Source organism: Leopardus geoffroyi, chromosome C3 (assembly GCF_018350155.1).
Source record: "Leopardus geoffroyi isolate Oge1 chromosome C3, O.geoffroyi_Oge1_pat1.0, whole genome shotgun sequence".
Classification (NCBI taxonomy): domain Eukaryota; kingdom Metazoa; phylum Chordata; class Mammalia; order Carnivora; family Felidae; genus Leopardus; species Leopardus geoffroyi.
The window spans coordinates 5618341-5642398 of record NC_059338.1 but is presented as its reverse complement, the minus strand read 5'-3'; the positions used below and the strand labels follow the sequence as shown (position 1 = coordinate 5642398).

Here is a 24058-nt window from a genome sequence, read left to right as displayed (position 1 = left end):
TGGGCTGCTTGGCCTTGGAGGCAACTTGAGCTGGCACCGGGGTGAGGGCTCCTGGGGGGCTACCTAGGACACTACATCTTTTGTGCCCTCTCCCTGCGGCCGACACCCCCACACGCTGCTGCTCTGATTCTGAGGCCCTTTGTCTTTCATTGCTTAGTCACCCCCTTTGTCCTCATCTCAGATGGGGGGGGTGGAAAGGGGCAGTAAGAGACCTCTGGTGATGGCTCCTCTTGCCCCTGCCCCCTCTGGTCTCCTGTCCTTTGTCTGACTCCTGCAGCCCCAACCCCCTCCAGAGTTAGGGCCAGAGTCAGGGCATGTGGTGGGTGACTCCGGAAGTGGTGGGCACCAGGGCAGGTATTAGTGACCTGAGCAGGAAGGGAGGGGGAAAGGAAGTGTTCTGGCGGATATGATTTGGGAGACAGGAGGTGACAAGGCAGAGAGTGGATAGGGGAATGGGGGCAGGGGCAGGTGATCTGCCTCTGGGAAAGGAAAGGCACGGCCGACTGCATTCTCTTTCCTGGGGATATCCTGGGGAAAGGAGTGGCCACAGCATGGGGTGGGCAGAAATTTTCCCTCGTTCTGTACCCCTTGCTTCCTTGCCTCCAGAGTCCACCCCCCAAGACCTCTTTGCTGAGTTCTCTCCCGTCTAGAACCACTTCCTTCTCCGAATGCTGCCCCTTCCTCCCCAGGCACTCTCCCCACCCCAGGCACCGGGTTCCTGTTCCTCTCAGTACCCTAATTTCCCTATACACACAGTCCTGCCTCCACCCTGTCCGTGTCTCATGGGCAGTGAGAAATAAAAGATTACTAGATATTCTGGGAATAGTTGTGTTCTCGGGGCAATGTGAGGCCAAAGGAGGGAGCCAGGTGGGGGGATTCCCCAGGATGGGTTGACTTTGGGTGCATCTGGGTTCCTGAGAGAGCAAGTCTTTCTGTGCTGGGGGCTGGCTGACTTGGGGCTGGGGGAGGGTTTTAGGGCAGTTGGGAGTGGGCAGGAACAGGGCCAAGAGCCTGGGGGAAGCTACTGGGAGCTGGGCCAGGGAAATGGGGAGCCAGGAAGTGGGGAGGGGGAGCCCTGGGGGGAATGGAGGCGGAATGGCTGTTCCGGGCTTTGGAGAGTGTGGGTAGTGGTAACTCAGGAACGGGGGAGCCTGAGGGAGAGAGGGAGTGTTAGAGAAGAGGAGGTGCCACCCTGGATCCTCCTTCTATAAAAGGAAAAGTCGTTAACCCCTCCTGCCTTATCCTCTGCCTGCTCCACCGTGCCCATTCCAAGCCGACTCATCCTACCTTTGGGCAGTAAATTCCCTGATGGCTGTCTCCTTGCCTGCCCCATCTCCCGCCTGGCCGACCGGCCTCTCTCCCACTGTTTGTTCCCATCCTGAGCCAAAGGCCCACCACCTCCTTTGTTCTGCCCTCTCGGTGCTTCCTTACCTGTTGCCCACTGCCTTTCCCCCACCCCGGGCAGTTCTCTCAGTTGCCTCAGCTCTGGAAAGCAGCCTCTAGGGGCAGAGGGCAGCTCATGAGGGAGCCCTGAGAAAAGGGAGGCCATGCCAGATGAGAGAACGGGAGCGAGAATTCTCCCGGGACCGTGGCCTTTCTGTGCGTGTTGACCGGGCCCTTTCCCTGACTTCCTACCCCTCCTGGGGCTCTGTCCCACCAAAAAGGGAAAGAGACAGCTGAGAGCCGACTCTGGGGTTTGGGGAAAGGCTATGTCATCAGCTGGCCCGGTGCCTATGATCCATCCGGCTGCTAGAGATTCCCCTCCCCTGGGCAAGTCCCATTTTTTTTTTTTTAAAGGAAAACAAAAACTAGGATTTTTGGGAAGCAATGAGACACCCATCTGAGTTCCACCAACCAAGCTCCTGTCTGAATGGCTTATAGCTCAGCCAATCGCCGAAGCTCGGGATGCTTAAAAGAGCTGGCGCGGAGAGAGGCTGGGAAGAACCCACAGGGAGACCCACAGACACATAGACACGGGAGAGAGAGGAGGAGAGACAGAGACAAAGGCACAGCGGAAGGAGCCAGAGACAGGGCAGGCACAGAGGCAAAGCCAGACAGCCTGAGGGAGCCCAGAAGGAGAGGCCAGGGAAGCTAAAGAAGACACAGGCAGGGAGAGACAAAGACCTAGGAGAGGAGGAGGCGTGAGAGGACAGTTTGGGGGAAGCCAGGCCACTAGGCGCCTCTCCTAAGCCTAAGGGCCAAGTTTTCCCCATCTCCTCTGACCGGCCCCGGCCCCTCTGAAAACTCTGCCTCTGACCTTGGCACAAGTCCGAGCCCCCAGGCTGCAGAGAGGAGCTTTCCAAAGCCAGGGCGGGGAGGACTTGGTGCCCAGACGGCCTCAATCCCTCCCGGCCGCGGCACCAGTGCCATGAACAGGACGGACCGGCATCCCAGGAGGGGCTTGGCGGGGTGCTGGCCGTGGGGAGCCCGACCCCGCCTGCCGCTCCCCCCTGCGCCCGTCTCCCTGCCGCCGCTGCTACTGCTGGCCTCCCTCCTGCCCTCGGCCCGGCCGGCCAGCCCCCTCCCCCGGGAGGAGGAGATCGTGTTTCCAGAGAAGCTTAACGGCAGCATCCTGCCGGGTCTGGGCGCCCCTGCCAGGCTTCTGTACCGCCTGCCAGCCTTTGGGGAGACGCTGCTGCTTGAGCTGGAGCAGGACCCCGGCGTGCGGGTCGAGGGGCTGACGGTGCAGTACCTGGGCCAAGCACCTGAGCTGCTGGGAGGGGCAGAGCCGGGCACCTACCTCACCGGCACCGTCAACGGAGACCCAGAGTCGGTGGCATCTCTGCACTGGGACGGGGGAGCCCTGTTAGGGGTGCTGCAGTATCGGGGGACCGAGCTCCACATCCAGCCCCTGGAGGGAGGCACCCCTAACTCTGCCGGGGGCCCCGGGGCTCACATCCTACGCCGGAAGAGTCCTGCCAGCGGCCAGGGCCCCATGTGCAACGTCAAGGCTCCCCCCGGGGACCCCAGCCCCAGCCCCCGAAGAGCCAAGGTAGGCAAGCCCGGGAGTCTGTGTCCTGCAGCGTCCTCCCGCCATGTCTGTCCTACTGACCCCCATTCACGCTCTCTCCACCCACTTCCATTGCTGGCCATTCTGCTTCTCCCCTGCCTTCTGTCGGCCTCTGCTCTTCCCACCAGCCTCCCTTCTCGGGAAGGCTCTGGCTTCTCCCTGCCCCATCCCTTCTCTCGGCCAGACTGCTGATCCCAGCTGATCCCACCCGAGGAGGGCTCTCGGGGTTCTCTGCCGGGAGTGACCTCCCCTCTGGCCACCCCAACCCCGCTTGGCCACAGCATCCTCCTGGTACCATCTCCTGCGATAAGGCTATCCTGACGGCCCCTTGGCCGTCCCAAACTTTCCTCGCCCCAAATTTGATTTCTACCCGCCCCCCCTCCCCCCCACCAACTATAAAGGAGTGAGAGGTTTGAAAGGAGTGAGGATCGGCCTCTGGCTTCTGGTGCTGCCTTCACGATAGTTCTGGCAAAGTGCAAACTAGGGCCGAAGTGGACGAGGAGGAAAGGCGCCCCGTACCTGGTCAGTCCCCTTCCAGCACTGCGGGACTGACTGCAAGGCGGCCTGAGTCTCCATCCTTCCCTCCCTCCCACTGCCGGCCTCCCCCCCCCTCCCCTCCCTCCCTCTCTCGCTTTAATCCAGACCAGCCGCTCTCCCTCCACACCCGCCACGCTGAGATCTGGCCCTGGCCCTAGCTGCTGACTGAATTGTTCCTCCAACCACACAGGGCAGACACGTTGCAGCCCGGCCCTCTAGCTCCAGGCCTGCAGGCCCCGTCGCACTCGGGCCTGGGGGACCCCCAAACCCCTCCCAGAGGCATTCTCACTGCGCTTTCGCCTCTGGGGCTCGCGCAGCCCTGGGACGTGGCATCCCCCCCCCATCCCCTCCCCTTCTCAGAACCGACAGCTGATTTCTCAGAGTTACCACAAAAGCCCTGGGACTTTGGGGTTGGGGGGAGGGCCCAGGCGAGACCCGTGGGGAAAGTGTGGCGCAGCTGGCTCTGCTGAGTTCCAGACCCAGGAAGTAAGGGGGGTGGGGGGTAGTGATCCACGGGGCTGGGCGGCTGTTTCAGGGCGCCCCCCCCCCCTCTTTTCCAATCCAGCGCTTCGCTTCACTGAGTAGATTTGTGGAGACTCTGGTGGTGGCCGACGACAAGATGGCAGCATTTCACGGCGCGGGGCTAAAGCGCTACCTGCTGACGGTGATGGCGGCAACGGCCAAGGCCTTCAAGCACCCAAGCATCCGCAACCCCGTCAGCTTGGTGGTGACTCGCCTCGTGATTCTGGGGCCAGGCGAGGAAGGGCCCCAAGTGGGACCCAGCGCCGCGCAGACCCTGCGCAGCTTCTGCACCTGGCAGCGAGGACTCAACACCCCCGAGGACTCGGACCCGGCCCACTTTGACACAGCCATTCTGTTCACCCGGCAGGTGAGGCCCCAGTCGGCCCCCACGGGCCACGCGCTGCGTTAACTCCCCAACCAGCGGCACCGTGGAAACCGTGTCGTAAACGGCGCCCCTGGAGCCGCACGACGTGTCGCCTCGGCCCCGGCCACGCGGCCGAGGCCATCCAGGCCCCGACGGTGCTGGGGGCCCAGCTAACCTAGATCTCTCGTCCCGGCGGGCCCCGGGGTCTTGGTTCCTCATGCGTCTTCTGTGACCCCTCTCCGCAGGACCTGTGTGGGGTCTCCACCTGCGACACTCTGGGCATGGCCGACGTGGGCACCGTGTGCGACCCGGCTCGGAGCTGTGCTATTGTGGAGGACGATGGGCTCCAGTCAGCCTTCACCGCTGCTCACGAACTGGGTAATGTGGGAGTGGGGCTGTGGGGCACCCGGGATGGATGAGAGAGGTAGCAGGCCCCGGGGAAAGGGGACAATGGGCTCACTAGAATGCGAGTAGGGGTCACAAGGTGACCTCCACCCCCCCCGGCCTAGGCCCAGGGCCGTTATCCTTCTCTGCTGTGGATGTAGACAAACATTTAGCTTCTTCTATTAAATGAGATAGCGTGTGGAAACTTACCGTGAACTCTGTGTGTGTGTGTGTGTGTGTGTGTGTTTGGGGACGGCACAATATTGAGAGAGATACTATTCGTCAGAGTCAGCGATAGAATGTTGGGAACGTTGGCTACAAGGCACAGGGGGTAGGGAGGTGCCCTGAGTGTGTTTGGGGGGAAGGGGAGACAGAGAAATGGGGCTACATATGGAGGAACCCTGGAGCACCGGAAGGAGACGGGGGCGGGGGCAGTGTGGGATGCGGGGAGAATCTGACCATCCACAGCTGGAACCAGGTTTATCATGGGCTTGAAGCCCCCTGAGGGCACAGAGAGGGGACCCTTGGACCCTAACCAGGCCTCTGCTCTCACAGGCCATGTCTTCAACATGCTCCATGACAACTCAAAGTCATGTGTTGGTCTGAATGGGCCCGGAAGTACCTCCCGCCATGTCATGGCTCCTGTGATGGCTCACGTGGACCCCGAGGAGCCCTGGTCCCCCTGCAGTGCCCGCTTCATCACTGACTTCCTGGACAATGGCTATGGTAAGCGGATGGCTCACCCCTTTCTCTGTTCGGCTCTGGGCTCCTGCCCCACCCCCCACCCCCCACCATACTCTCTCTTCTGCTACGTTCTGCACGGGCCCAGTTGACTCCTTCAAATGTGTTTCCTCCGCAGCGTGGGACGGGGTGAGAAATGCTTCTGTCTTTGCGTGGTTCCCACTTCCTGTAGAATAAATAGCACAGCCAAGGCAGGCAACTTTTGGTGCCGTAGAGTTAGATCTCACCTTTTAAGGGTCAGCCCTGTTCACACTAGAATGGGCCCGCTGTGAGGGAGGTGACCGCCCGTCACTTGAGGTGTGCAAGCCTGCGGGACGGCCTGCTACTCGGCAGGTTGCTGATAAGAAGCAGACTCCAGAGTCCTGTCGTTGCTTAGAGCAGGTAGGAAGACTCAGGGCTTTGGGTTCCTGTCCTGAAGCTGTTCGTTAGACACGCGTAGATGTGTGAGGGTGAGTTTCTTCGCGTCTGTGCGTCTGATCTGTAAAGCAGGTCTCTCGGTGAAACGAGAGAGCGTCGCTCAGGCATTTAGCCGAGGCTCATCACATAACAAGCACCCAGTCAATTGCCTCTGCTGCTGAAAGCTTTCTCTGGCCTCGGGATTTGGATTCTAGGATCCCTCAGGCCCCAGGGAGTCCAAGCTTTCAGCCGGCAACCTAGAGCGTTCCCTCGGCCCGCTGCTGACCTCACATCCCTACCCCCTTCCCAGGGCACTGTCTCTTAGACAAGCCAGAGGCGCCCCTGCGTCTGCCTGTGACTTTCCCCGGCAAGGACTATGACGCTGATCGCCAGTGCCAGCTGACCTTCGGGCCTGACTCACGCCATTGTCCGCAGCTGCCTCCGCCCTGTGCTGCCCTCTGGTGCTCCGGCCATCTCAACGGCCATGCCATGTGCCAGACCAAGCATTCGCCCTGGGCCGATGGCACCCCCTGCGGCCCGGCGCAGGCCTGCATGGGTGGCCGCTGCCTCCACGTGGACCAGCTTCAGGACTTCAACGTGAGGTCCCAGGGCAGGGGTGCAAGCAGGGGGCCGGGGGGAGTGGGGACTGGCCCTGGGCCTGGGAGACTGTGCTTACTGGCAGAGCACCCTTTCTGCTTCTGCAGGTCCCACAGGCTGGCGGCTGGGGTCCCTGGGGATCGTGGGGCGGCTGCTCTCGGAGCTGCGGGGGCGGCGTCCAGTTCTCTTCCCGGGACTGCACGCGGCCGGTCCCCCGCAATGGCGGCAAGTACTGTGAGGGCCGCCGCACCCGCTTCCGTTCCTGCAACACCCAGGACTGCCCAACGGGGTCAGGTGAGGAGTGGGAGAGACAGAGGCCTTCAGGCGGGGACGGTGGGGCTGAGGCGGTCGTCCCTTGAGTGTAGGGACCGTCCCCTGCTCACGTTCAGGGACCTCCTCTGGCAGTCTGTGGGGGGAGAGCGGTGCCACGCCGTCCAGGGGCCTGAGGGGCTGGGACGGAGGGGCTGCGGTGGGACGTGGCAAGGAAAGAGGACCCTGACCGGCCGTTTTACCCCGACAGCTCTGACCTTCCGCGAAGAGCAGTGCGCCGCCTACAACCACCGCACCGACCTCTTCAAGAGCTTTCCGGGGCCCATGGACTGGGTCCCGCGCTACACGGGGGTGGCCCCCCGGGACCAGTGCAAACTCACCTGCCAGGCCCGGGCCCTGGGCTACTACTACGTGCTGGAGCCACGGGTGAGAGCCGGACGCCCCCGGGCGCCGTGCGTTCTCGGTCTTTCCCGCAGCCCCCCTACCTGCTGAGATGGCACAGTTCCCCCAAAGCAGCCCATAGCCGTGCCGGGCCAGCCCCGGGCGCGGTCAGGCTCCTCTGTCCCCCCGGGTATTTGGAAAACAAGCCCCAGACTCTAGATAAGTTTCCCGTGGTTTCTTTTTCTCTCTCTTCCCGTCTCCCTGGGCTCTGCTTCGTGAGAAGGGATGTGGCCTTTTGGGCAAGTCTTTGACCCCGTTTCCTTGGGCTCCTCTCTGAATTCCAGGGGTGGCCTCGTTCAGCTCGCGGATGGCCAGTCCGTCACTGGACAGGCCTCTTGGAGACTGGGGCGCCTCCCCACTCCCTCCCTGCGCTAGGGCGGTTTGTTGAAGGCCGAAGGGAGGAGCCCTGGCAGATTTTTCACCCCTACCCTGGGGAAAACTCGTACACGTCGGCCGCCCCCTAGCGTCCATGTGGGTCACTGCCTTCGAGGTTCAGGGCTGGCGTTGAGACTCGGACGGACGTGTGGTGTCCGCCTGGGCCCCTCTGCTTGCCAGCTGTCTCCCCTTTGGGAGACTGTGCACTCATCTTTCTGAAACCTCAGGGTTCCATCTCTGGAAACCTCAAGGAGTGCGTGTGAGATTTGCGTTCTTGTTTACAAAGCACGTAGCACAGTGCCTGGTCCGTAGGGAGTATTCTGAAAACGGTAGATTTTTAAATTTCTGTTGTCGCCACGCTCATCACCCCTTACAGCGGCGGGGCTCACGCCGCACCCCGTCCACGTCCCCCCCTGCCCAGCCTTTACGACGGCCCCTTCCTGGCGGGATCTGGCTTCACCCAATCCCTCCTGACTTGGCATTGCTCCTCTCTTGGCAGGTGGTAGACGGTACGCCCTGTTCCCCGGACAGCTCCTCGGTCTGTGTGCAGGGCCGCTGCATCCACGCCGGCTGTGACCGTGTCATCGGCTCCAAAAAGAAGTTTGACAAGTGCATGGTGTGCGGGGGGGATGGTTCCGGCTGCCGAAAGCAGTCCGGCTCCTTCAGAAAATTCAGGTTTGTCCGCTATTTATTTCCTCCCCTCGGGCCCCTGGGGTTGCCAGGATGAACTTAACGCTGTTTCTCCCCTCAAAGAGCTTCCTGTCTCGCAGGGGAGACAGATGAGTAGCCAGGGTTCCACGTGTTGGGCAGGTGGCAGCCTGGGCTGCTGTGAGGGCCCTGGTGGGCCTCAGGGAGGGCTTCCCCAGGAGGTAACTTGCTCCTGGAGGGAGAGGGGGAATCGGGCCGGCATCGAAGAGGTGGGCTTCGAGGGGCACCTCAGTGAGGGGGCACCGGATGCAAAGGTCTAGAGAGAAGAGGGGGGAGGCGCGCTTGCACACAGCTCAGACCTACAGACCTGAGACTCTCGGATCTCAGGTCTAGGCGGATCCCTTACACAGCTTTAGGGGGCCAACCCTCTTTGCACACATACTCACACATACGGCCGTACAAACACAGCTCAGAAGAGCTGGAGGGATTCCGGAAGATGCCGAGCTCCCCCTCTATTCCTCCCACGCAGGTACGGGTACAACAACGTGGTCACGATCCCCGCGGGGGCCACTCATATCCTCGTCCGGCAGCAGGGGGCCCCCGGTGTCCGCAGCCTCTACCTGGCCCTGAAGCTCCAGGACGGCTCCTACGCCCTCAACGGTGAATACACCCTGATGCCCTCTGCCACGGATGTGGTGCTGCCCGGGGCGGTCAGTCTCCGCTACAGCGGGGCCACCGCGGCCTCGGAGACACTGTCAGGCCACGGGCCGCTGGCCCAGCCCTTAACGCTGCAGGTCCTGGTGGCTAGCAACCCCCAGAACGCTCGCCTGCGGTACAGCTTCTTCGTGCCCCAGCCGGCCCCTTCGACGCCGCGTCCCACCCCCCAGGACTGGCTGCACCGCAAGGCACAGATCCTGGAGATCCTCCGGCGGCGCCCCTGGGCGGGCAGGAAATAACCTCATCGTCCCCGCTGCCCTCCGCGGGCACCGGGGCCTCGGACTGAGTGGGGGGGGGGGGGGGGGCTTCCGCGGCTGCCTCACGCTGCCACGGCGGGGAGGGGCTGAGACTGTGAGGCCTGCCCTCCTCCCCTGCCCTGATGCGCAGGCTGGCCCTGCCCTGGTTTCCTGCCCTGGACGGCAGTGACGGGTGGTGGATGGAAGGGGGCTGGGGACAGTCCCCCATCTAAACTGCCCCCTCCACCCTGCTGGTCACAGGAGGGAGGGGGAAGCCGGGGGCGGCAGTTGTATTTATTTAGTATTTATTCACTTTTATTTAGCACCAGGGAAGGGGACGAGGGCTAGGGTCCTGGGGAAACTGACTTCCGCCCCTCATAACCCTCACCCCGGCTAGGAAATCCAGGGTGGTGGTGATAGGCATAACTGATCCGTGTGTATGTGTGTGTGTGTGCGTGTGTGCACGTGCGTGCGCGCGTGTGTGTGTGTGTGTGTGTGTTCACGTATAAGGTACATCCTGCCCTGCTTTCTTCTCCCTGAACTTTGTTTTCTGGGAAAGGGAGAGCCAAGGGGAGGATAGGCCTTCAGGGAGTAAGGGATTATCATATTTTTTAAATATATATTGAATTCTGCTATTTATGTGCTCCTTTGGGAGTCAGACACATGTGGGCTTGCACCCCGGCTCCACACCTCCGAACGTTCGTTTCCTCAGTTGCCAATAATAATACCTCCCTTGGAAATTGTTGTGAGGACTAAGTCATGTAAATAAAGGACTAGCATCGTGCCCGGCGCTGGGTCAAGTGCTCTGCGGTGGCCGCTGCCTCTGGTTGGTGTCACTGCCGCTCTGCCCGCCTCCGGCGTCCAGGGGCTCGGAGGTGGCGGAGAGCACGTCAGCGGTGCCCACCCTCAGCCCCCAGGCCACGCTCCTCTGGTGGGCAGAACGCCGTCCTGCACTCGGAGGGACTCTCAGAGAAAGGACAGCTGTGTCCCTGATCCCTGGAGACGCCCAGTCAATAGAGACAGAATAAACACTCGACCCCAGACACAGCTGATAAGAACAAGAAGGCGCAAAGGAAAACAAGAACAGCTCCGTCCACACCAACAGGCACTTAGGACTGAAGGCCCTTCGTGGGGTCTGGTGGGGATGTCATTGTAGGAAGGGCACTGGAGAGGGAGTCCCCGGGCGTGAATTTGAGTTGGGGTTCAGTCTTGCCGGCTAGTGGTGTTGGGGAAGTCACTGGTGCTGAGCCTTCGGCGGCTCTTAGGCGTCAGGGGGCTGATAATTCCCGTCCCCACCGGGTTGTTCTGGAAACAGTTGATAACCACAGTTTCAGAACAGCAAAGGCCGAACCGCGTGAGAGGTTACCCTTGTGACTGCTGAGTGATTAGGACAGGAGCCCCCAGAATCAACCGGGGCAAACACAGCAGACGTCTCTGAAGGTGTGAGGGTAGAACGGCATTTAACAGAGAGCAGGGCATGGTTTGGGAAGTCCAGCGGGCAAGGAGAATGGCGGGGAGGCGGGTCTGGGGTGGGGCGGACAGCCAGGTATTCCCTGGAGGTCGACGCAGGGAACACAGACGCGAGGGGCAGGAGGTCACCAGACACAGTTGTACTTTTCCTTCCGAGCAGGTGGCCTTGCTTAAGAAAGAACCGGGGCAACCCTGTGTGCGTCGTGGAGGACGCACGGTTGGAAGAGGGGTGGCAGGTGCATCGGAACGATAGGCAGAGCCCTGTGCGAAGTCTGTGCGAGGTACACACACACACACACACACACACACACACACACAGTGTGACTGACGGGGCTCACCCATCGGAAACAACAGGACGTTGCAAAGCTCTGCATCATAAGGGCCAGATAAGCCATAGAGCCTGAGCCCAGACTCAGTGGGCTGTGAGGGGTAAGGAGGGTGAGTCTCAGGCTGGGCTGAGCAGAGGGCCACCCTGACGGCCTTCTCGCCTTTCCGTCGTGCTCGCCATAGTTTACACTTTGAAAGTCACCTTCACATGCAGCCTCTTAACAGGAGGCTCTTCCCTCACTGCGTTGGGCTCTGCCTGGCATAAAGAGGAAACTTTTCTCAGGGGTGCATGGGTGGCTCAGTCGGTTGAGCGTCTGACTCCCGGCTCAGAGGGCGTGATCTTGCAGTTCGGGAGTTCGAGCCCCGCAGCGGGCTTGCTGCTGTCAGCACAGACGGTGGTGCCTGCTTTGGATCCTCTGCCCGCCTCCCGCCCCCCCCCCCCCCCCCCGATCTCTCTCCGCCCCTCCCCTGCTTGTTCTCTCTTTCTCAAAAATAAATAAAACATTACAAAACATTTTGGTTTCAACTTACGAAATTTTTCCCAGAGAGGGAATGAGCTTAGGGACCATGTCTGTGATTGGGTGGGCGTGAAAACGGAGGACACAGAGAGCTAGCCTCTCAAAGACGAGTAGTGGGCACCACGGCCCTCAATCCCGGGCGAGGCCCGACCCCTTTCTGGAACGCTCTTCTCCAGCCCACCCTTCCCCTACCTCGGCTATAGACTGGCCTGATGCCCCCCTCAGGGGTCCAGCGAGTTCTTGCCAGGGATGGGGGGAATTCATACCTTCTTGTAAGAGCCAGATGGGCTCTCGTCTCTGCAGTCTGCCTACTTATTGCCTTCCTGGGCCTGTGCTACATTGTGGGCGAGCAATCGGGAGGAGAAACAGGAATATCAGGAAGTTATGTTCTGCACACCGAGCTCCAGTATCTGGTCTTAGCGGGGAAAAAGCGAGAACAACAGTGAGCTGATGAAAGGGAGTCTGTGACTGTGGGAGGACGAGGGCAGCGAGCGCCCTGTCCCTGGAGAAGTTCAAGCAGAGTTTGGACAACCATTTTTGTTTAACGCATATGTATTTTTGAGACAGCGAGAGACAGAGCACGAACGGGGGAGGGTCGGAGAGAGAGGGAGACACGGAATCGGAAGCAGGCTCCAGGCTCTGAGCCGTCAGCACAGAGCCCGACGCGGGGCTCGAACTCACGGACCGCGAGATCGTGACCTGGCTGAAGTCGGATGCTTCACCGACTGCGCCACCCAGGCGCCCCTGAGCCAATTTCTTAAAGCTCTTTCTGCCCCTCAGATCTCCCACCTCTGCGGTTAGAGCAGAGGAAATCCGGGCATTTGTCCAGCCACGATGTTCGTGGTGGAGGGTGGGAAAGCCAGGTTTCTGGGATGCTCTGCTCACGTACACGTCTACCCCAGCCCCAGCCCCTCTTCTTTAATCTTCTCGTAGTATTACAGTATTTGGCCTTCTAAACTACCAGACTGACAGTCAGTGACAAAACCCAGCAGCTCATTGGTCAGGGCTTGGGGGGGAAGGCGGGGGAAGAAAGTGGAATTCGATGTATTAACATTTTATTGGCTAAGAGGATGCTTCTGAACCAATTGAATACTTTCCCCATTGACTGTTGCTAGAGGGGTAAGCCAAAATCATTTGCAGCAAGACTCAACCAGCTGACAGCTGAGGGAAACCACCAGTTCTAAAAATGCTGAGAGGAAGCCCGAGGGGTGCGGGAGGGTGGGGGGGGCGGGTGGGTGGTGGCAGAGAGGAATTACTGAACAATTTCCCCAGAAAGGACCTTGTATAGGGACAGGCCCAGAGGACTTAAGTAGCCTTCGGAAGGAAAGGGAGGAGAGGAAGCATGTTTAAGACATCCCTCATGGTCTTTGGGAAACCAGCACTCGGCCCTACAAACCCAGGGACGCACCCTGAGGTTGGCCTGTCCAGCTTCACAGAGATGTATCAGCACATCCTCCTGATAATGTAGAGGCGTATAAGCAACGAGAAGCTGCAAATACGAGAATTTTGGCCTGAAAGTGGGTCAGAGGAAAACATATTAATTGAAATATCACTTCCTACGGAGAACTGACTGTTTCTCCGTTTGTTCAGTAACTAAGCCGTCGGGTTATGAACGGGAGTCAGAATCACGCTCTCACGGCATCCGGAAAGGACACCGAGTTTTGGAGTCAGACTGAATCTAAGCTTTGCTACTCATACGTGATGATGTGATCTGAAATTCCTTGATCTCGGTGACCCTCGGTTTCTTAATCTGTAAAGTGGGTATTACTACTACCTGCCTTACGGAGAGGTTGTCAGAACTTAAGAATATAATGGCAGGGGCGCCTGGGTGGCTCGGTCGGTGGGCGTTTGATTCTTAATTTCAGCTCAGGTCATGATCTCACGGTTTGTGAGTTCCAGCCCTGCTTGGGATGCTCCCTCTCCCTCTCTCCCTCTCTGCCCCTCCACTGCTCTCTCTCTCTCTCTCTGTCTCTCAAAAATAAATAAACATTAAAAAAAAAAGAAGAATATAATGGTGTACGTGTTTGGCCCTGTGTCTGGCTTCTAGTAAGTGTCAGTACATGCTGATTCTCTTCCCCTCGGATCTCTTCCTTTGCCCGCCCCCTCTTTCCACTCCTGTATTAGCATGAGAAAATAAGTATACCGAGGAACTGTCTAGGTCAGATATAAGACGGGCTATTTTGGAGAATTTGTGCTACAAGTTCTTGGTTACGTTTAGGGGATGATAAAAGGAAGCCATGGTCCCCGTCCTTGGAGTTCACAGTCTGGTGGCTGAGACAGTCAAGTAAGACCAAAATGCCAGACCCCCGTGACAGATGCCATGAGATGAGGGACACCTAGCATAGAAGATGGGGCCACAAGTGTTCCTGGAGGAGGTGTCTGCCTCCCCTTCTAGAAGGCTGTGAGACTGCAGGGCCCCCAAGGAGAGTAAGCGGGTGGTGGAAGAAGAAAGAATTTCTGCTCCGGAGGGCAGCTCAAGGGTTCTTCTCTGTTATGCAAAACCAAAGAGAAGTAAAACAAACAGCTTTGAAGCTGCAGGATAATATTGTAAGTGGCCCAGTAGGGTTGGAAGGGGTGGTTGGGGTTAGAAGCTACATCTCAGTGGACAACGTTGAATGGCAGAGCGAAGATTTTAAAGACATTGGGCTGTTCCATAAAATGTGCTCCTGGTCCGTGCTGTCTCCTCCCAATGCCTCTGATGTTTCCTTGAGAAACTAAATAGAGATTTATATGCCTTTAAATTCATTTTGAAAACGAGACCAGATTTCTTCTATTGCGTTGTGTGTCATGACTGGACCACTAGGGGCCCTAGGGTTTAAAAATTTTTATTATTGTTATTTTTTCTTTTTTTAATTTACATCCCAGTTAGTTAGCATCTAGTGCAACAATGATTTCAGGAGTAGATTCCTTAGTGCCCCTTACCCGTTTAGCCCATCCCCCCTCCTACAACCCCTCCAGTAACCCTCCGTTTGTTCGCCATATTTAAGAGTCTCTTCTGTTTTGTCCCCCTCCCTGTTTCTATATTATTTTTGCTTCCCTTCCCCTATGTTCATCTGTTTTGTAGCTTAAATTCCTCACATGAGTGAAGCCACATGATATTTGTCTTTCTCTGACTGACCAATTTCGCTTAGTATAATACCCTCCAGTTCCATCCACGTCGTTGCAAATGGCAAGATTTCCTTCTTTTTGATTGCTGAGTAATACTCCATTGTATATACATACCGCATCTTCTTTATTCACTCATCCATCGATGCATCTGGGCTCTTTCCATACTTTGGCTATTGTTGATAGTGCTGCTATAAACATTGGGGCGCATGTGCCCCTTCGAAACAGCATACCTGTATCCCTTGGATAAATACCTAGTAGTGCAATGGCTAGGTGGTAGGGTAGTTCTATTTTTAGTTTTTTGAAGAACCTCCATACTGTTTTCCAGAGTGGCTGCACCAATTTGCATTCCCACCAGCAGTACAAAAGGGTTCCTCTTTCTCCTCATCCTCCCTAGCATCTGTCCTTGCCTGAGTTGTTAATTTTAGCCATTCTGACAAGTGTGGTGGTATCTCATTGTGGTTTTGATTTGTATTTCCCTGATGATGAGTGATGTTGAGCATTTTTTCATGTGTCGGTTGACCATCTGGATGTCTTCTTTGGAGAAGTGTCTATTCACGTCTTTTGCCCATTTCTTCACTGGATTATTTGTTCTTCGGGTGTTGCGTTTGTTAAGTTCTTTATAGTTGTTGGATACTAACCCTTTATCTGATATGTTCTTTACAAATATCTTCTTCCATTCTGTCAGTTGCCTTTTAGTTTTGCTGAATCCTTCGCTGTGCAGAAGCTTTTTATTTTGATGAGGTCCCAATAGTTCATTTTTGCTTTTGTTTCCCTTGCCTCTGGAGACCTGTTGAGTCAGAAGTTGCTGCGGCCAAGGTCAAAGAGGTTTTTGCCTTCTTTCTCCTCGAGGATTTTGATGGCTTCCTGTCTTACATGTAGGTCTTTCATCCACTTTGGGTTTATTTTTGTGTGTGGTGTAAGAAAGTGGTCCAGGTTCATTCTTCTGCATGTCGCTGTCCAGTTTTCCCAGCACCACTTGCTGAAGAGTCTGTCTTTATTCGATTGGATATTCTTTCCTGCTTTGTCAAAGATTAGTTGGCCACACGTTTGTGGGTCCATTTCTGGGTTCTCTATTCTGTTCCATTGATCTGAGTGTCTGTTCTTGTGCCAGTACCATACTGTCTTGATGATTACAGCTTTGTAATACAGCTTGAAGTCTGTATTATTATTATCTTTTAAGTTTTTATTTATTTTGAAAGAGACAGAGACTGTGCGAGTGGGGGAGGGGTAGAGAGGAGACAGAGAATTCCAAGCAGGCTCCACGCTGTTAGCATGGAGCCCGCCCCCCCCCCCCCCCCCCCCCCCGGGCTCAAACTCACAAAACCTTGAGATCATGGCCTGAGGCGAAAGTACGAGTCCGATCCTCAACCAACTGAGCTCCCAGAATTTATTCAGAACATAGAAAGACAGGATACTGTGGTAGAAACCAGCAATATTAGAATTTACGTTTTCAGCGACGTAGCATTTCTAGGTGATGATCAAGTCTGGAGTGTGGCCAGGGTGAAATGGAATAGAGGTGCAAGGTCTTGAAAATGAAGCTTGCGAATTAATGCAGGGGATGTGCAGCAGACGGCAGGTGGAGATGTGGGATAGACGATGAAGTTCAGTTTTTCAAAAACTGAACACCATGGAGGAGTAGAGAGGCTCAGGGGAAGGGTCCTGTGAGTGAACCACATTTCCACTTTCTCTAGGAGTCTGTCTTTTCCACTACACCGTGAACTCCTTAAACAATCAGGGCTTTTATTCTGTTCCTGCTTTGTGCTCAAAATTCAGATAGACTGAATATCTACTTCTGCTGGCATTGTTCCCTAGTTCACAGTATCACAAAACCCCTTACGATGGGGTTCCTTTTATAGATGAAACCTAGAAAGTGTACTGTTCAACATCACACAGCCAGGGCGTGTATGATCAAAAGCCGGTGATTCTGCTGAAACCCACCATCATCTCATTTTGAACCTCCCCAGGCATCTCCAGTTCATGACGTCCAAAGTTTAACTGGTCATCTCTACTGTTTCGCCCAAACGTGCCTCTTCTAAGTTTTGTTTCTTACTGAATGATGCCACCATGCACCCGGCGGTCCACACGAGAAATCGGGGAGTCTTGGGGCGCCTGGGTGGCTCAGTCGGTTGAGCATGTGACTCTTGGTTTCAGCTCAGGTCGTGTGATCTCTCTCAAGATAAATAAATAAACTTAAAAAAAAATTTTAAAAATACAGTTTTCCGAAAAAGGTAAAATGATGACGGTCATGCTGCTAAAGAAACATTTATTCTGACGACAGTTGTTCAAATGGTAAGGAAGACTTTTTTCAGGACCATTGTGATAAGTGTAAAGACTATCCCAGCCAGAGAGGTTGGGCTCCACTCTGAGTACAATAAGGACAAGGGGCTATTTAGAGCCAATGAGAAGTATGAGAGGGTCAGTGGATGGAAAATTACATCAAGGATAAGGAGATCCTGGCTAAACTGACTTAGCAGGGTTCTTGCTGAAAGTGGCTGGTGGTCCAAGGATGAGGCCTATTTGAAAAGAAACCTCAGAGGAGCCCGTCTGAAGTTTGGTCGAGGAGAGTCTTTGTCAGTATCTAAATAAAAATGAACACGTGTGAAAGATGTTATTTAACTCACGAGGGAACTGGCAGATGGTACAGCTAGTTTAAAAGAAAATCTGAAGAACAGACATTTACGGATCAAGAGTACAGAATTGCATATGAAAATGGAGGCGAAAACTGTTTGCTTGTTTGTTTGTTTTGTGTGATGTGGGGAATAGGGGGTTAATCGAACCTGATATTGGGACAAAATTTGCACGTGGGATCAGTTACCTACAGAGTTGTAAAATAGTTCCCATGGAAACAGAATCTCGTAAGGCAGCAGCAGGATCGTCACTTCTGGGAAGTGTTTCCCGAGTCTCTACGTGAGAATGGGTTGCAATTTCTGGGCAATCGTGTTTATCACACTATATTGTTTATATCCTTCCCTTCCTCCCATACACGCTCATGAACTTTTTGAGGCAGACATCGTGACTTATGCCAAGTTTCCTGGCTCTGAACAGCAGCAGCTTCTTAGGAACATAACACGCTAAGAGGGTAGTGGAAGCCGCAAGATAAACATATTGGGTACTAATGGAGCGTCCATTTTATTCTAATATCTGGGAAAACGCAGTTTTACATTGAAGCTGGCGCTTCCCTCTTCACTCAATGTTTCCTTGTTTTATTAACTAACCGTTTCTATTTCAAGGTCGCGGGACACCCTGGGGATACAAAAATGCGCCTGAGCAGTCGCAACGAGATACCCTGAGCAAGAAAGAATTGTGAGACTAAGTGGCACTAAGTGGCAGGGGCACCACGGACACGCCGGGAAGGGGCTGGCCCGCCGTGACAGGTCTTGGGGCGCGCCAGAAACTGTCGCACTGGCCTCTGGGTCAGGCTCGGCCCGGCAAGAGAGCCCTGGTGGCAGCTGATGTCTTCCCAGTCTGAGGGGTGGGAAATGGCATCCGGGCCGGAGCGCGTCCAGGAAGGAGAGCCCCCCACCGGCTCTCGGAGCGCCCCAGGCGCGCCCGCCTGCGCTCGGGCCTCTGTCGGCCTCTGTCCCCCTCTGTCTCGGGCGCCCCGCCCGCCAGGCCCCGCCCCGTGACGCCAGGCCCCGCCCCGTGACGCCAGGCCCCGCCCCTCGGCGCCCGCTTCCAAGATGGCGGCGGCGATGCCTGCCAGGCAGTCCGGGTGGCGGTGACGACGGGAAGCTGGAGAGCAGGTATGTGGGCTGGGGGTGATGGGGCGAGAGGCCCTGGAGAAAGGTTCGGGCGACTGGCGCGTTGGGAAGTTTTGGGCAAAGGCTGGAGACCAGCTTGAGCGCGGGCGGGGGGGGGCGTCCCAGGTGGACGTTCGGACAGAGGCGGGTGGGCTCACGTTGCAAATGCAAGAGGAGGTTGGGGTGGGATGGGGGTGCGCGGAAAGAACTGGTCTGTGACTCTCTGCAACGCGCTGGCCACGCCCCTTCGATGAGCCGGGCCAGGTATCCCCGACAGGTTCTGCCCAGCCCTCCCTCTCCCTGCCTCACTTTTAGCCGTAACCCTCCTCCCCACCCCCGCTAGGAAGGGGATGGGGTAGAAAAGGTAGAGGAGGCCACCCCCACCCTCCTCCCCGCCGCGCTCCGGGGCTGTTTGCTTGCAGCTCCCAGGTGGTCACGCTGCCTGCACCTGCGGAGCTAGCTCCCAGGCACGTGAAGAACGGAAAGGAGCCTGTTTCCTACTCCGCCCTTGGTCCTCTTGAGGCCACTCCACAATCCTGTCGTGACTGCCTCACCCCTTGGCGAAAATAATGGCTCCATTAGCTGCCTTGTCCCTACTCCCCAAACAGGTTGGTCCTGTTGGGGTGGGGTATGGTTAAGTAAGCGTGAACCCAACACTCTAGGGCAGCCGGGGCAGAGGCCAGGGACCTACCCTGGCTCCTCCCCTTGTCTTTCCAACCGCTTTCCCTCCCTTCCCAGTTTCACCCTGATGTTGAGCTCTGCCCCTCTGGGTGGGTGGTTATCCTTGACCACTTGTGTTACAGCTGGCCCCAGGATCGCTGTTGGAATGTTGGATGGAGCCCTTCTCTGTCCTCTGTGACATTTCCAATTTTAGATAATGCCTCACATCTCTGCCCCGCCGGGACCCCCCGAAGCTCCCATGACCCCGAAGAAGACAGCTTGAACCTAGGTGAGTCTGTCCCCCTCTAAAATTGGAAGGGAGGTTCTCCAGGGACTCCTTCGAAAGGGACATGGGACCTGAATGATGTAAGCATTCTTGGGGGTGGGGACCGAGAGTAGTTGGCTGAGTGGTTTGGGGAGGAGGTGGAGGAGAGTGAAACTTGGGCTGGAAATGGCAGGTGGTAGGGCTGCTGGCGGTTACATTCTGTTTCTTTTTTGTGCCTGACCGTTCACCTGTGTGCTCCCTTCTGCGACGTTGTTCTTTGTCTCTTCTTCCTCTTAACTCGCGGCGCCGTCTTCATTCTTAACTGAGGATCTCTCTGCTGGCTTGCCCCTTGCCTGCCTGGCCCCCAGAACTCTCCTCTCTCCCTCCTCAGACCTCACCCCAGGATGTTGCGGAGGCTGCTGGAGCGGCCCTGCACACTGGCCCTGCTTGTGGGCTCCCAGCTGGCTGTCATGATGTACCTGTCCCTGGGGGGCTTCCGAAGCCTCAGTGCCCTATTTGGCCGAGAGCAGGGGCCGACATTTGACTATTCTCATCCCCATGATGTCTACAGTAACCTCAGTCACCTACCTGGGGCCCCTGTTGCCCCAGGGGGTCCTCCAGCTCCTCAAGGTCTGCCCTACTGTCCAGAACGATCTCCTCTCTTAGGTGAGTGCAGAAAGGAGGAGGAAGTAAAGGGAAGGCCAAGGTGTGGGGACAGGGCTAGGGCGGCAGGAGTGGGGCTTGGACGATGTTAAAGTACCTGAAAGGTGGGCTGAGGTTGACGTGGAGCCCGTTCCGAATTTGGAATTTAGATTGGGCTCCTGGGTCGAGCCACAGCTTTCCATCGCCTGGCCGTTCTCGTGCTCTCCCTGTCTTGGGCTGGGAATTGCTTCCTTTGTAGACGAGCTCTGGTTTAGTTAGTTGCAAGTCCCGTGTTCTCCATCTTCTAACGGTAGCCTCCAGCCTAGCGAGGCAGGAGAGAGGGAGCGTGAAAAGAGGCAGGCCGGGTGGAGAGCCTGTACCTTCCAGACTTTGTAAAGCTGTCCCAGTGACGGCATACGCGAGGCTTGTGAGGTTTCTAACGAGCCCTTGGGAAAGCTGAGCCCCGGCACCAGACTGCCAGGGCCAGAGGCGTTCCCAGGCCTGGGGGTCCTTTTCTCGTCGCCCCTCGCATCCCTGACCGTGCCGTTCTCTCCCTGCAGTGGGTCCTGTGTCCGTGTCCTTTAGCCCAGTGCCGTCACTGGCGGAGATTGTGGAGAGGAATCCCCGGGTGGAGCCGGGGGGTCGGTACCGCCCCGCAGGGTGTGAGCCCCGCTCCCGAACCGCCATCATTGTGCCCCACCGTGCCCGGGAGCACCACCTGCGCCTGCTTCTCTATCACCTGCACCCCTTCCTGCAGCGCCAGCAGCTTGCCTACGGCATCTACGTCATCCACCAGGTACCCGGGCCCCGCCCGGCTCTCTCTGTGACGGAGCCTCGGGTCCCTGCCCCCCCCACTCGCACGTAGTAGGTCCCTGGAACAGTGCTGAGGGGGTCAGGCCGTTGAAGGTGGGGAGACACGCAGCGCTGCTCGGCCAGCTCGTCAGCCCCGTAACTCCTCCGGTTCTGTCTAGGGTGTTGTTCCCACGGTCTTCCGTGATCTCTTCCTTTGTTGAACTTGCAGTGGTGCAAGTTTGGAACCGGCCAGACCTGGACTAACGTTAGTTCTGCCATTTGTCCCACACGTGACCTTGAACAAGTTTCTTAACCCCCTAAAATGAGGCAAAGAGTGAAAACTAATAGACACCTGTTTTCCGTGGCTATTGGTTGTCAGGATGAAAATGCTAGACAGCGGCACGTAAGTATCAGACACATACTGATGCTCAACAAGTATTTGCTGAATGAAAAATGAACGTTTGTCTTTCTCTCCATTCTGCTCGCCACCCTCCCTTCACCCGCCTTTGATCTCCCTCCTTTCGTTTTTGTACTTGGGCCCCTCTTCTCCATGCTGCCTACAGACACGGTCTGGTTCTCCTCCATCACCTTCCAGGCTGGCAATGGGACCTTTAACAGGGCCAAGCTGCTGAACGTTGGGGTGCGGGAGGCCCTGCGTGACGAGGAATGGGACTGCCTGTTCCTGCACGACGTGGACCTGCTGCCCGAGAACGACCACAACCTGTATGTGTGTGACCCCCGGGGACCCCGGCACGTCGCTGTCGCCATGAACAAGTTCGGATACAGGTATAGAGGGCACGAGAGGGCGCGGGGAAGTAGGGAACCCCACCCACCGTCCACTGGGGGGAGAGCCAAGGGGATGTGGGTGGGGATGTCTCCCCCAAAGACTTGTGGAATCCAGGCACCTTTCTCTCCCTAGCCTCCCGTACCCCCAGTACTTTGGAGGAGTCTCGGCGCTCACTCCTGACCAGTACCTGAAGATGAATGGCTTCCCCAATGAATACTGGGGCTGGGGCGGTGAGGATGACGACATTGCTACCAGGTCAGACTTCCTGCCACCACTCCCTACCCCCACCTCAGCCTGGGGGCCTGTCGTCGGAGACCACGCCTGACTCTAGCGAGCCGGACCCACACCGTGCCCATTCTTCTCCCTTAGCTTTTTCAGTCCACCCGGGTCAGGCTTTGCGTGCCGGTCCCCGTTCTGTCGTCCCCCGGTCTCCTAGATCCTGATGAGTTATGTTTCTGGGAGAGACGATGAGATCAAGAGGCTACAGTATCACGGGATTCCTTCCAGAGTCGGAAGAGGGCCTAGTGACACTTCAGTCCTGCCTGCTGCCAGGCTTGCATCCAGACCACTTCCGGTGGGGCAGGGGAGGAGGGGCTCTGCTCCAGAGAGCCCAGAACCACTTTGTTGGTTGGAGTCCGTGTCACTGGCACGGTGCCAGCTCATTTTTAGCCTGCGAAATGTTTTGACCTTCAGCCTCAGCTGACCCAGTTTCCTATCTGTGGCGTGAGGATTTGGGCTTGCTGTGCTAGACCCATTGCGTCCCCTCCCCCCTTGGCCCCTCCGGGACGAGCTCTCTGAATTCTTGTCCTCTGTATGTGTGTGAAGGACCCAGCAGTTTCTAAACGTATGTGTGCTTTCGGTAGCTTCCCAGGCCATCTTCAGGTCTTGCTTCTGTGTGTCCCAGATGGGGTTTCTTTCTCTCCAGGTCCTGATTGTTTGGTTCCGTTCTTTTCCTAATGACGGGGACAGGTGGAGGGGTCGGGGTGAGGGAGTTGAGGCAGCCCGGCCGCCGTTCTAGATAAGAGTTGCTGAGCTTGGGTCCGCAACTCTCGGTCTTGCCCTGTCCTTTTGATCAGATGGCTCCCCTCCCTGCCCTTCCTGGACTGCCAGGGCGCTTCCCGTTAGCCACTTAGGGAGCAAAGGTGGGACGTGCGACCCCACCTCTGCCCGTTGTTTAACGAGGCCCCAGGCTTTGGATACATCCAGCTTCTACGTTCTCTTGTGCCACTTCCTTCTTTCTCTTTGACTTTCTTCTTCCAGTACGTGGCACTTTTTTGCCTAACCGGTGAGAGTGGCTCTCTGTGTACAGAAACACGTAATCGCTTCCTTGCTGGCCGGACGTAGCTCCTGTTGGCCTGTCAGGAGCTTTCCTCCACTCCGGATTCTCCACGGTGCCCTCACTTTTCCCATAGGGTACGTCTGGCTGGGATGAAGATCTCGCGCCCCCCGACATCCGTGGGGCACTATAAGATGGTGAAGCACCGAGGAGACAAGGGAAATGAGGAAAACCCCCACAGGTAGGGAGGACCGCCCGCGAATGGTGACTGGGCCCTCAGGGTTCTGCATCCCAGCCAGGAAACGCCTAGAGGTCCCTAAGTCCCCGGCTGTTTCTCTCTGGGCCTTAGTTCTCCAACCTCTGACCCTCAGATTTGACCTCCTGGTCCGTACCCAGAATTCTTGGACACAAGACGGGATGAACTCACTGACATACCGACTGCTGGCTCGAGAGCTGGGCCCTCTCTATACCAACATCACAGCAGACATTGGAACTGACCCTCGGGGTCCCCGGACTCCCTCTGGGCCCCGTTACCCACCTGGTTCCTCCCAGGCCTTCCGCCAAGAGATGCTGCAGCGCCGGCCCCCAGCCAGGCCTGGCCCTCTGCCTACTGCCAACCACACAGCCCCCCAGGGCTCACACTGACTCCTCCTTCCTGCCCACCTCAATCACGAAACTGAATCCGAGGGGTCGTATTCTCCCCGCCCTCGGCTCCTCACTGCTCTCAGAGGGGACGTGGGGGAACTGAACTCCAGTGCTGGGCTGGAGGCAAGGGCCTCTCCTCACTGCTGGACTGGAGCTGGGCTCCTTTAGACCCGGGGGTCCCTCTTTCTAGGGTCACCTGCCAGGGCTTATGACTGTGAATCCCTGATGTCATGATTTTATGTGATGACTCCTGAGAGTCCCCGGCCCCAGGGGTAAGAGCAGGGCTGGGCCCCAAGTCCCTTCCTCTTCCAGGAGAGAAGAGAGATCCGGCTTTTCCTGGGACCTCTGTGAATATTTATTCTATTTATGGTTCCGAGGAAGTAATGTTTGGTGAAGGAAACCCCTCCCTGGGTACTTTTTTGCCAGTGCTGGAGTAGCTTCCTCTTCTGGACCTGGCGCAGGGGGCTGGGATTTTGATATATTTTCTAATAAAGGACTTTGTCTTGCCTCTGCTCCTGCTTGCTGCATCCCGGGCACCTCGTGCCTGTCTTTGCGACCTGCCCCCCTGCCGCCTCGTGCCTGTAGGTGAC

At 57.0% G+C, this 24058-nt stretch overlaps 2 protein-coding genes across 6 annotated transcripts; both read left to right on the top strand.

Moving 5' to 3' along the window:
- The first annotated feature begins 1849 nt into the window (after positions 1-1849).
- On the top strand, positions 1850-10022 carry ADAMTS4 (ADAM metallopeptidase with thrombospondin type 1 motif 4). Its single transcript, XM_045455278.1, has 9 exons — positions 1850-2992; positions 4113-4436; positions 4679-4811; positions 5373-5543; positions 6265-6551; positions 6659-6845; positions 7072-7247; positions 8137-8312; positions 8815-10022. Exons 1-9 carry the CDS (start codon positions 2369-2371, stop codon positions 9239-9241), a joined length of 2505 nt encoding a protein of 834 aa, XP_045311234.1. The 5' UTR covers positions 1850-2368; the 3' UTR covers positions 9242-10022.
- An 8252-nt stretch (positions 10023-18274) lies between these two features.
- Positions 18275-23981, top strand: B4GALT3 (beta-1,4-galactosyltransferase 3). Of its 5 annotated transcripts, XM_045455294.1 has the most exons (9): positions 18338-18404; positions 18824-19009; positions 19205-19350; positions 19718-19992; positions 20529-20764; positions 21356-21546; positions 21680-21802; positions 22960-23064; positions 23195-23981. In XM_045455294.1, the coding sequence occupies exons 4-9, from the start codon at positions 19731-19733 to the stop codon at positions 23466-23468; spliced, it is 1191 nt and encodes a 396-aa protein (XP_045311250.1). In that variant the 5' UTR covers positions 18338-18404; positions 18824-19009; positions 19205-19350; positions 19718-19730; the 3' UTR covers positions 23469-23981. The 5 variants fall into 5 exon arrangements, with proteins under 5 accessions (XP_045311248.1, XP_045311251.1, XP_045311250.1 ...); XM_045455292.1 differs by lacking the exon at positions 18824-19009 and having other exon boundaries at positions 18275-18404; XM_045455295.1 differs by lacking the exon at positions 18824-19009 and having other exon boundaries at positions 18282-18404; positions 19276-19350.
- The last annotated feature ends 77 nt before the right edge of the window (positions 23982-24058 follow it).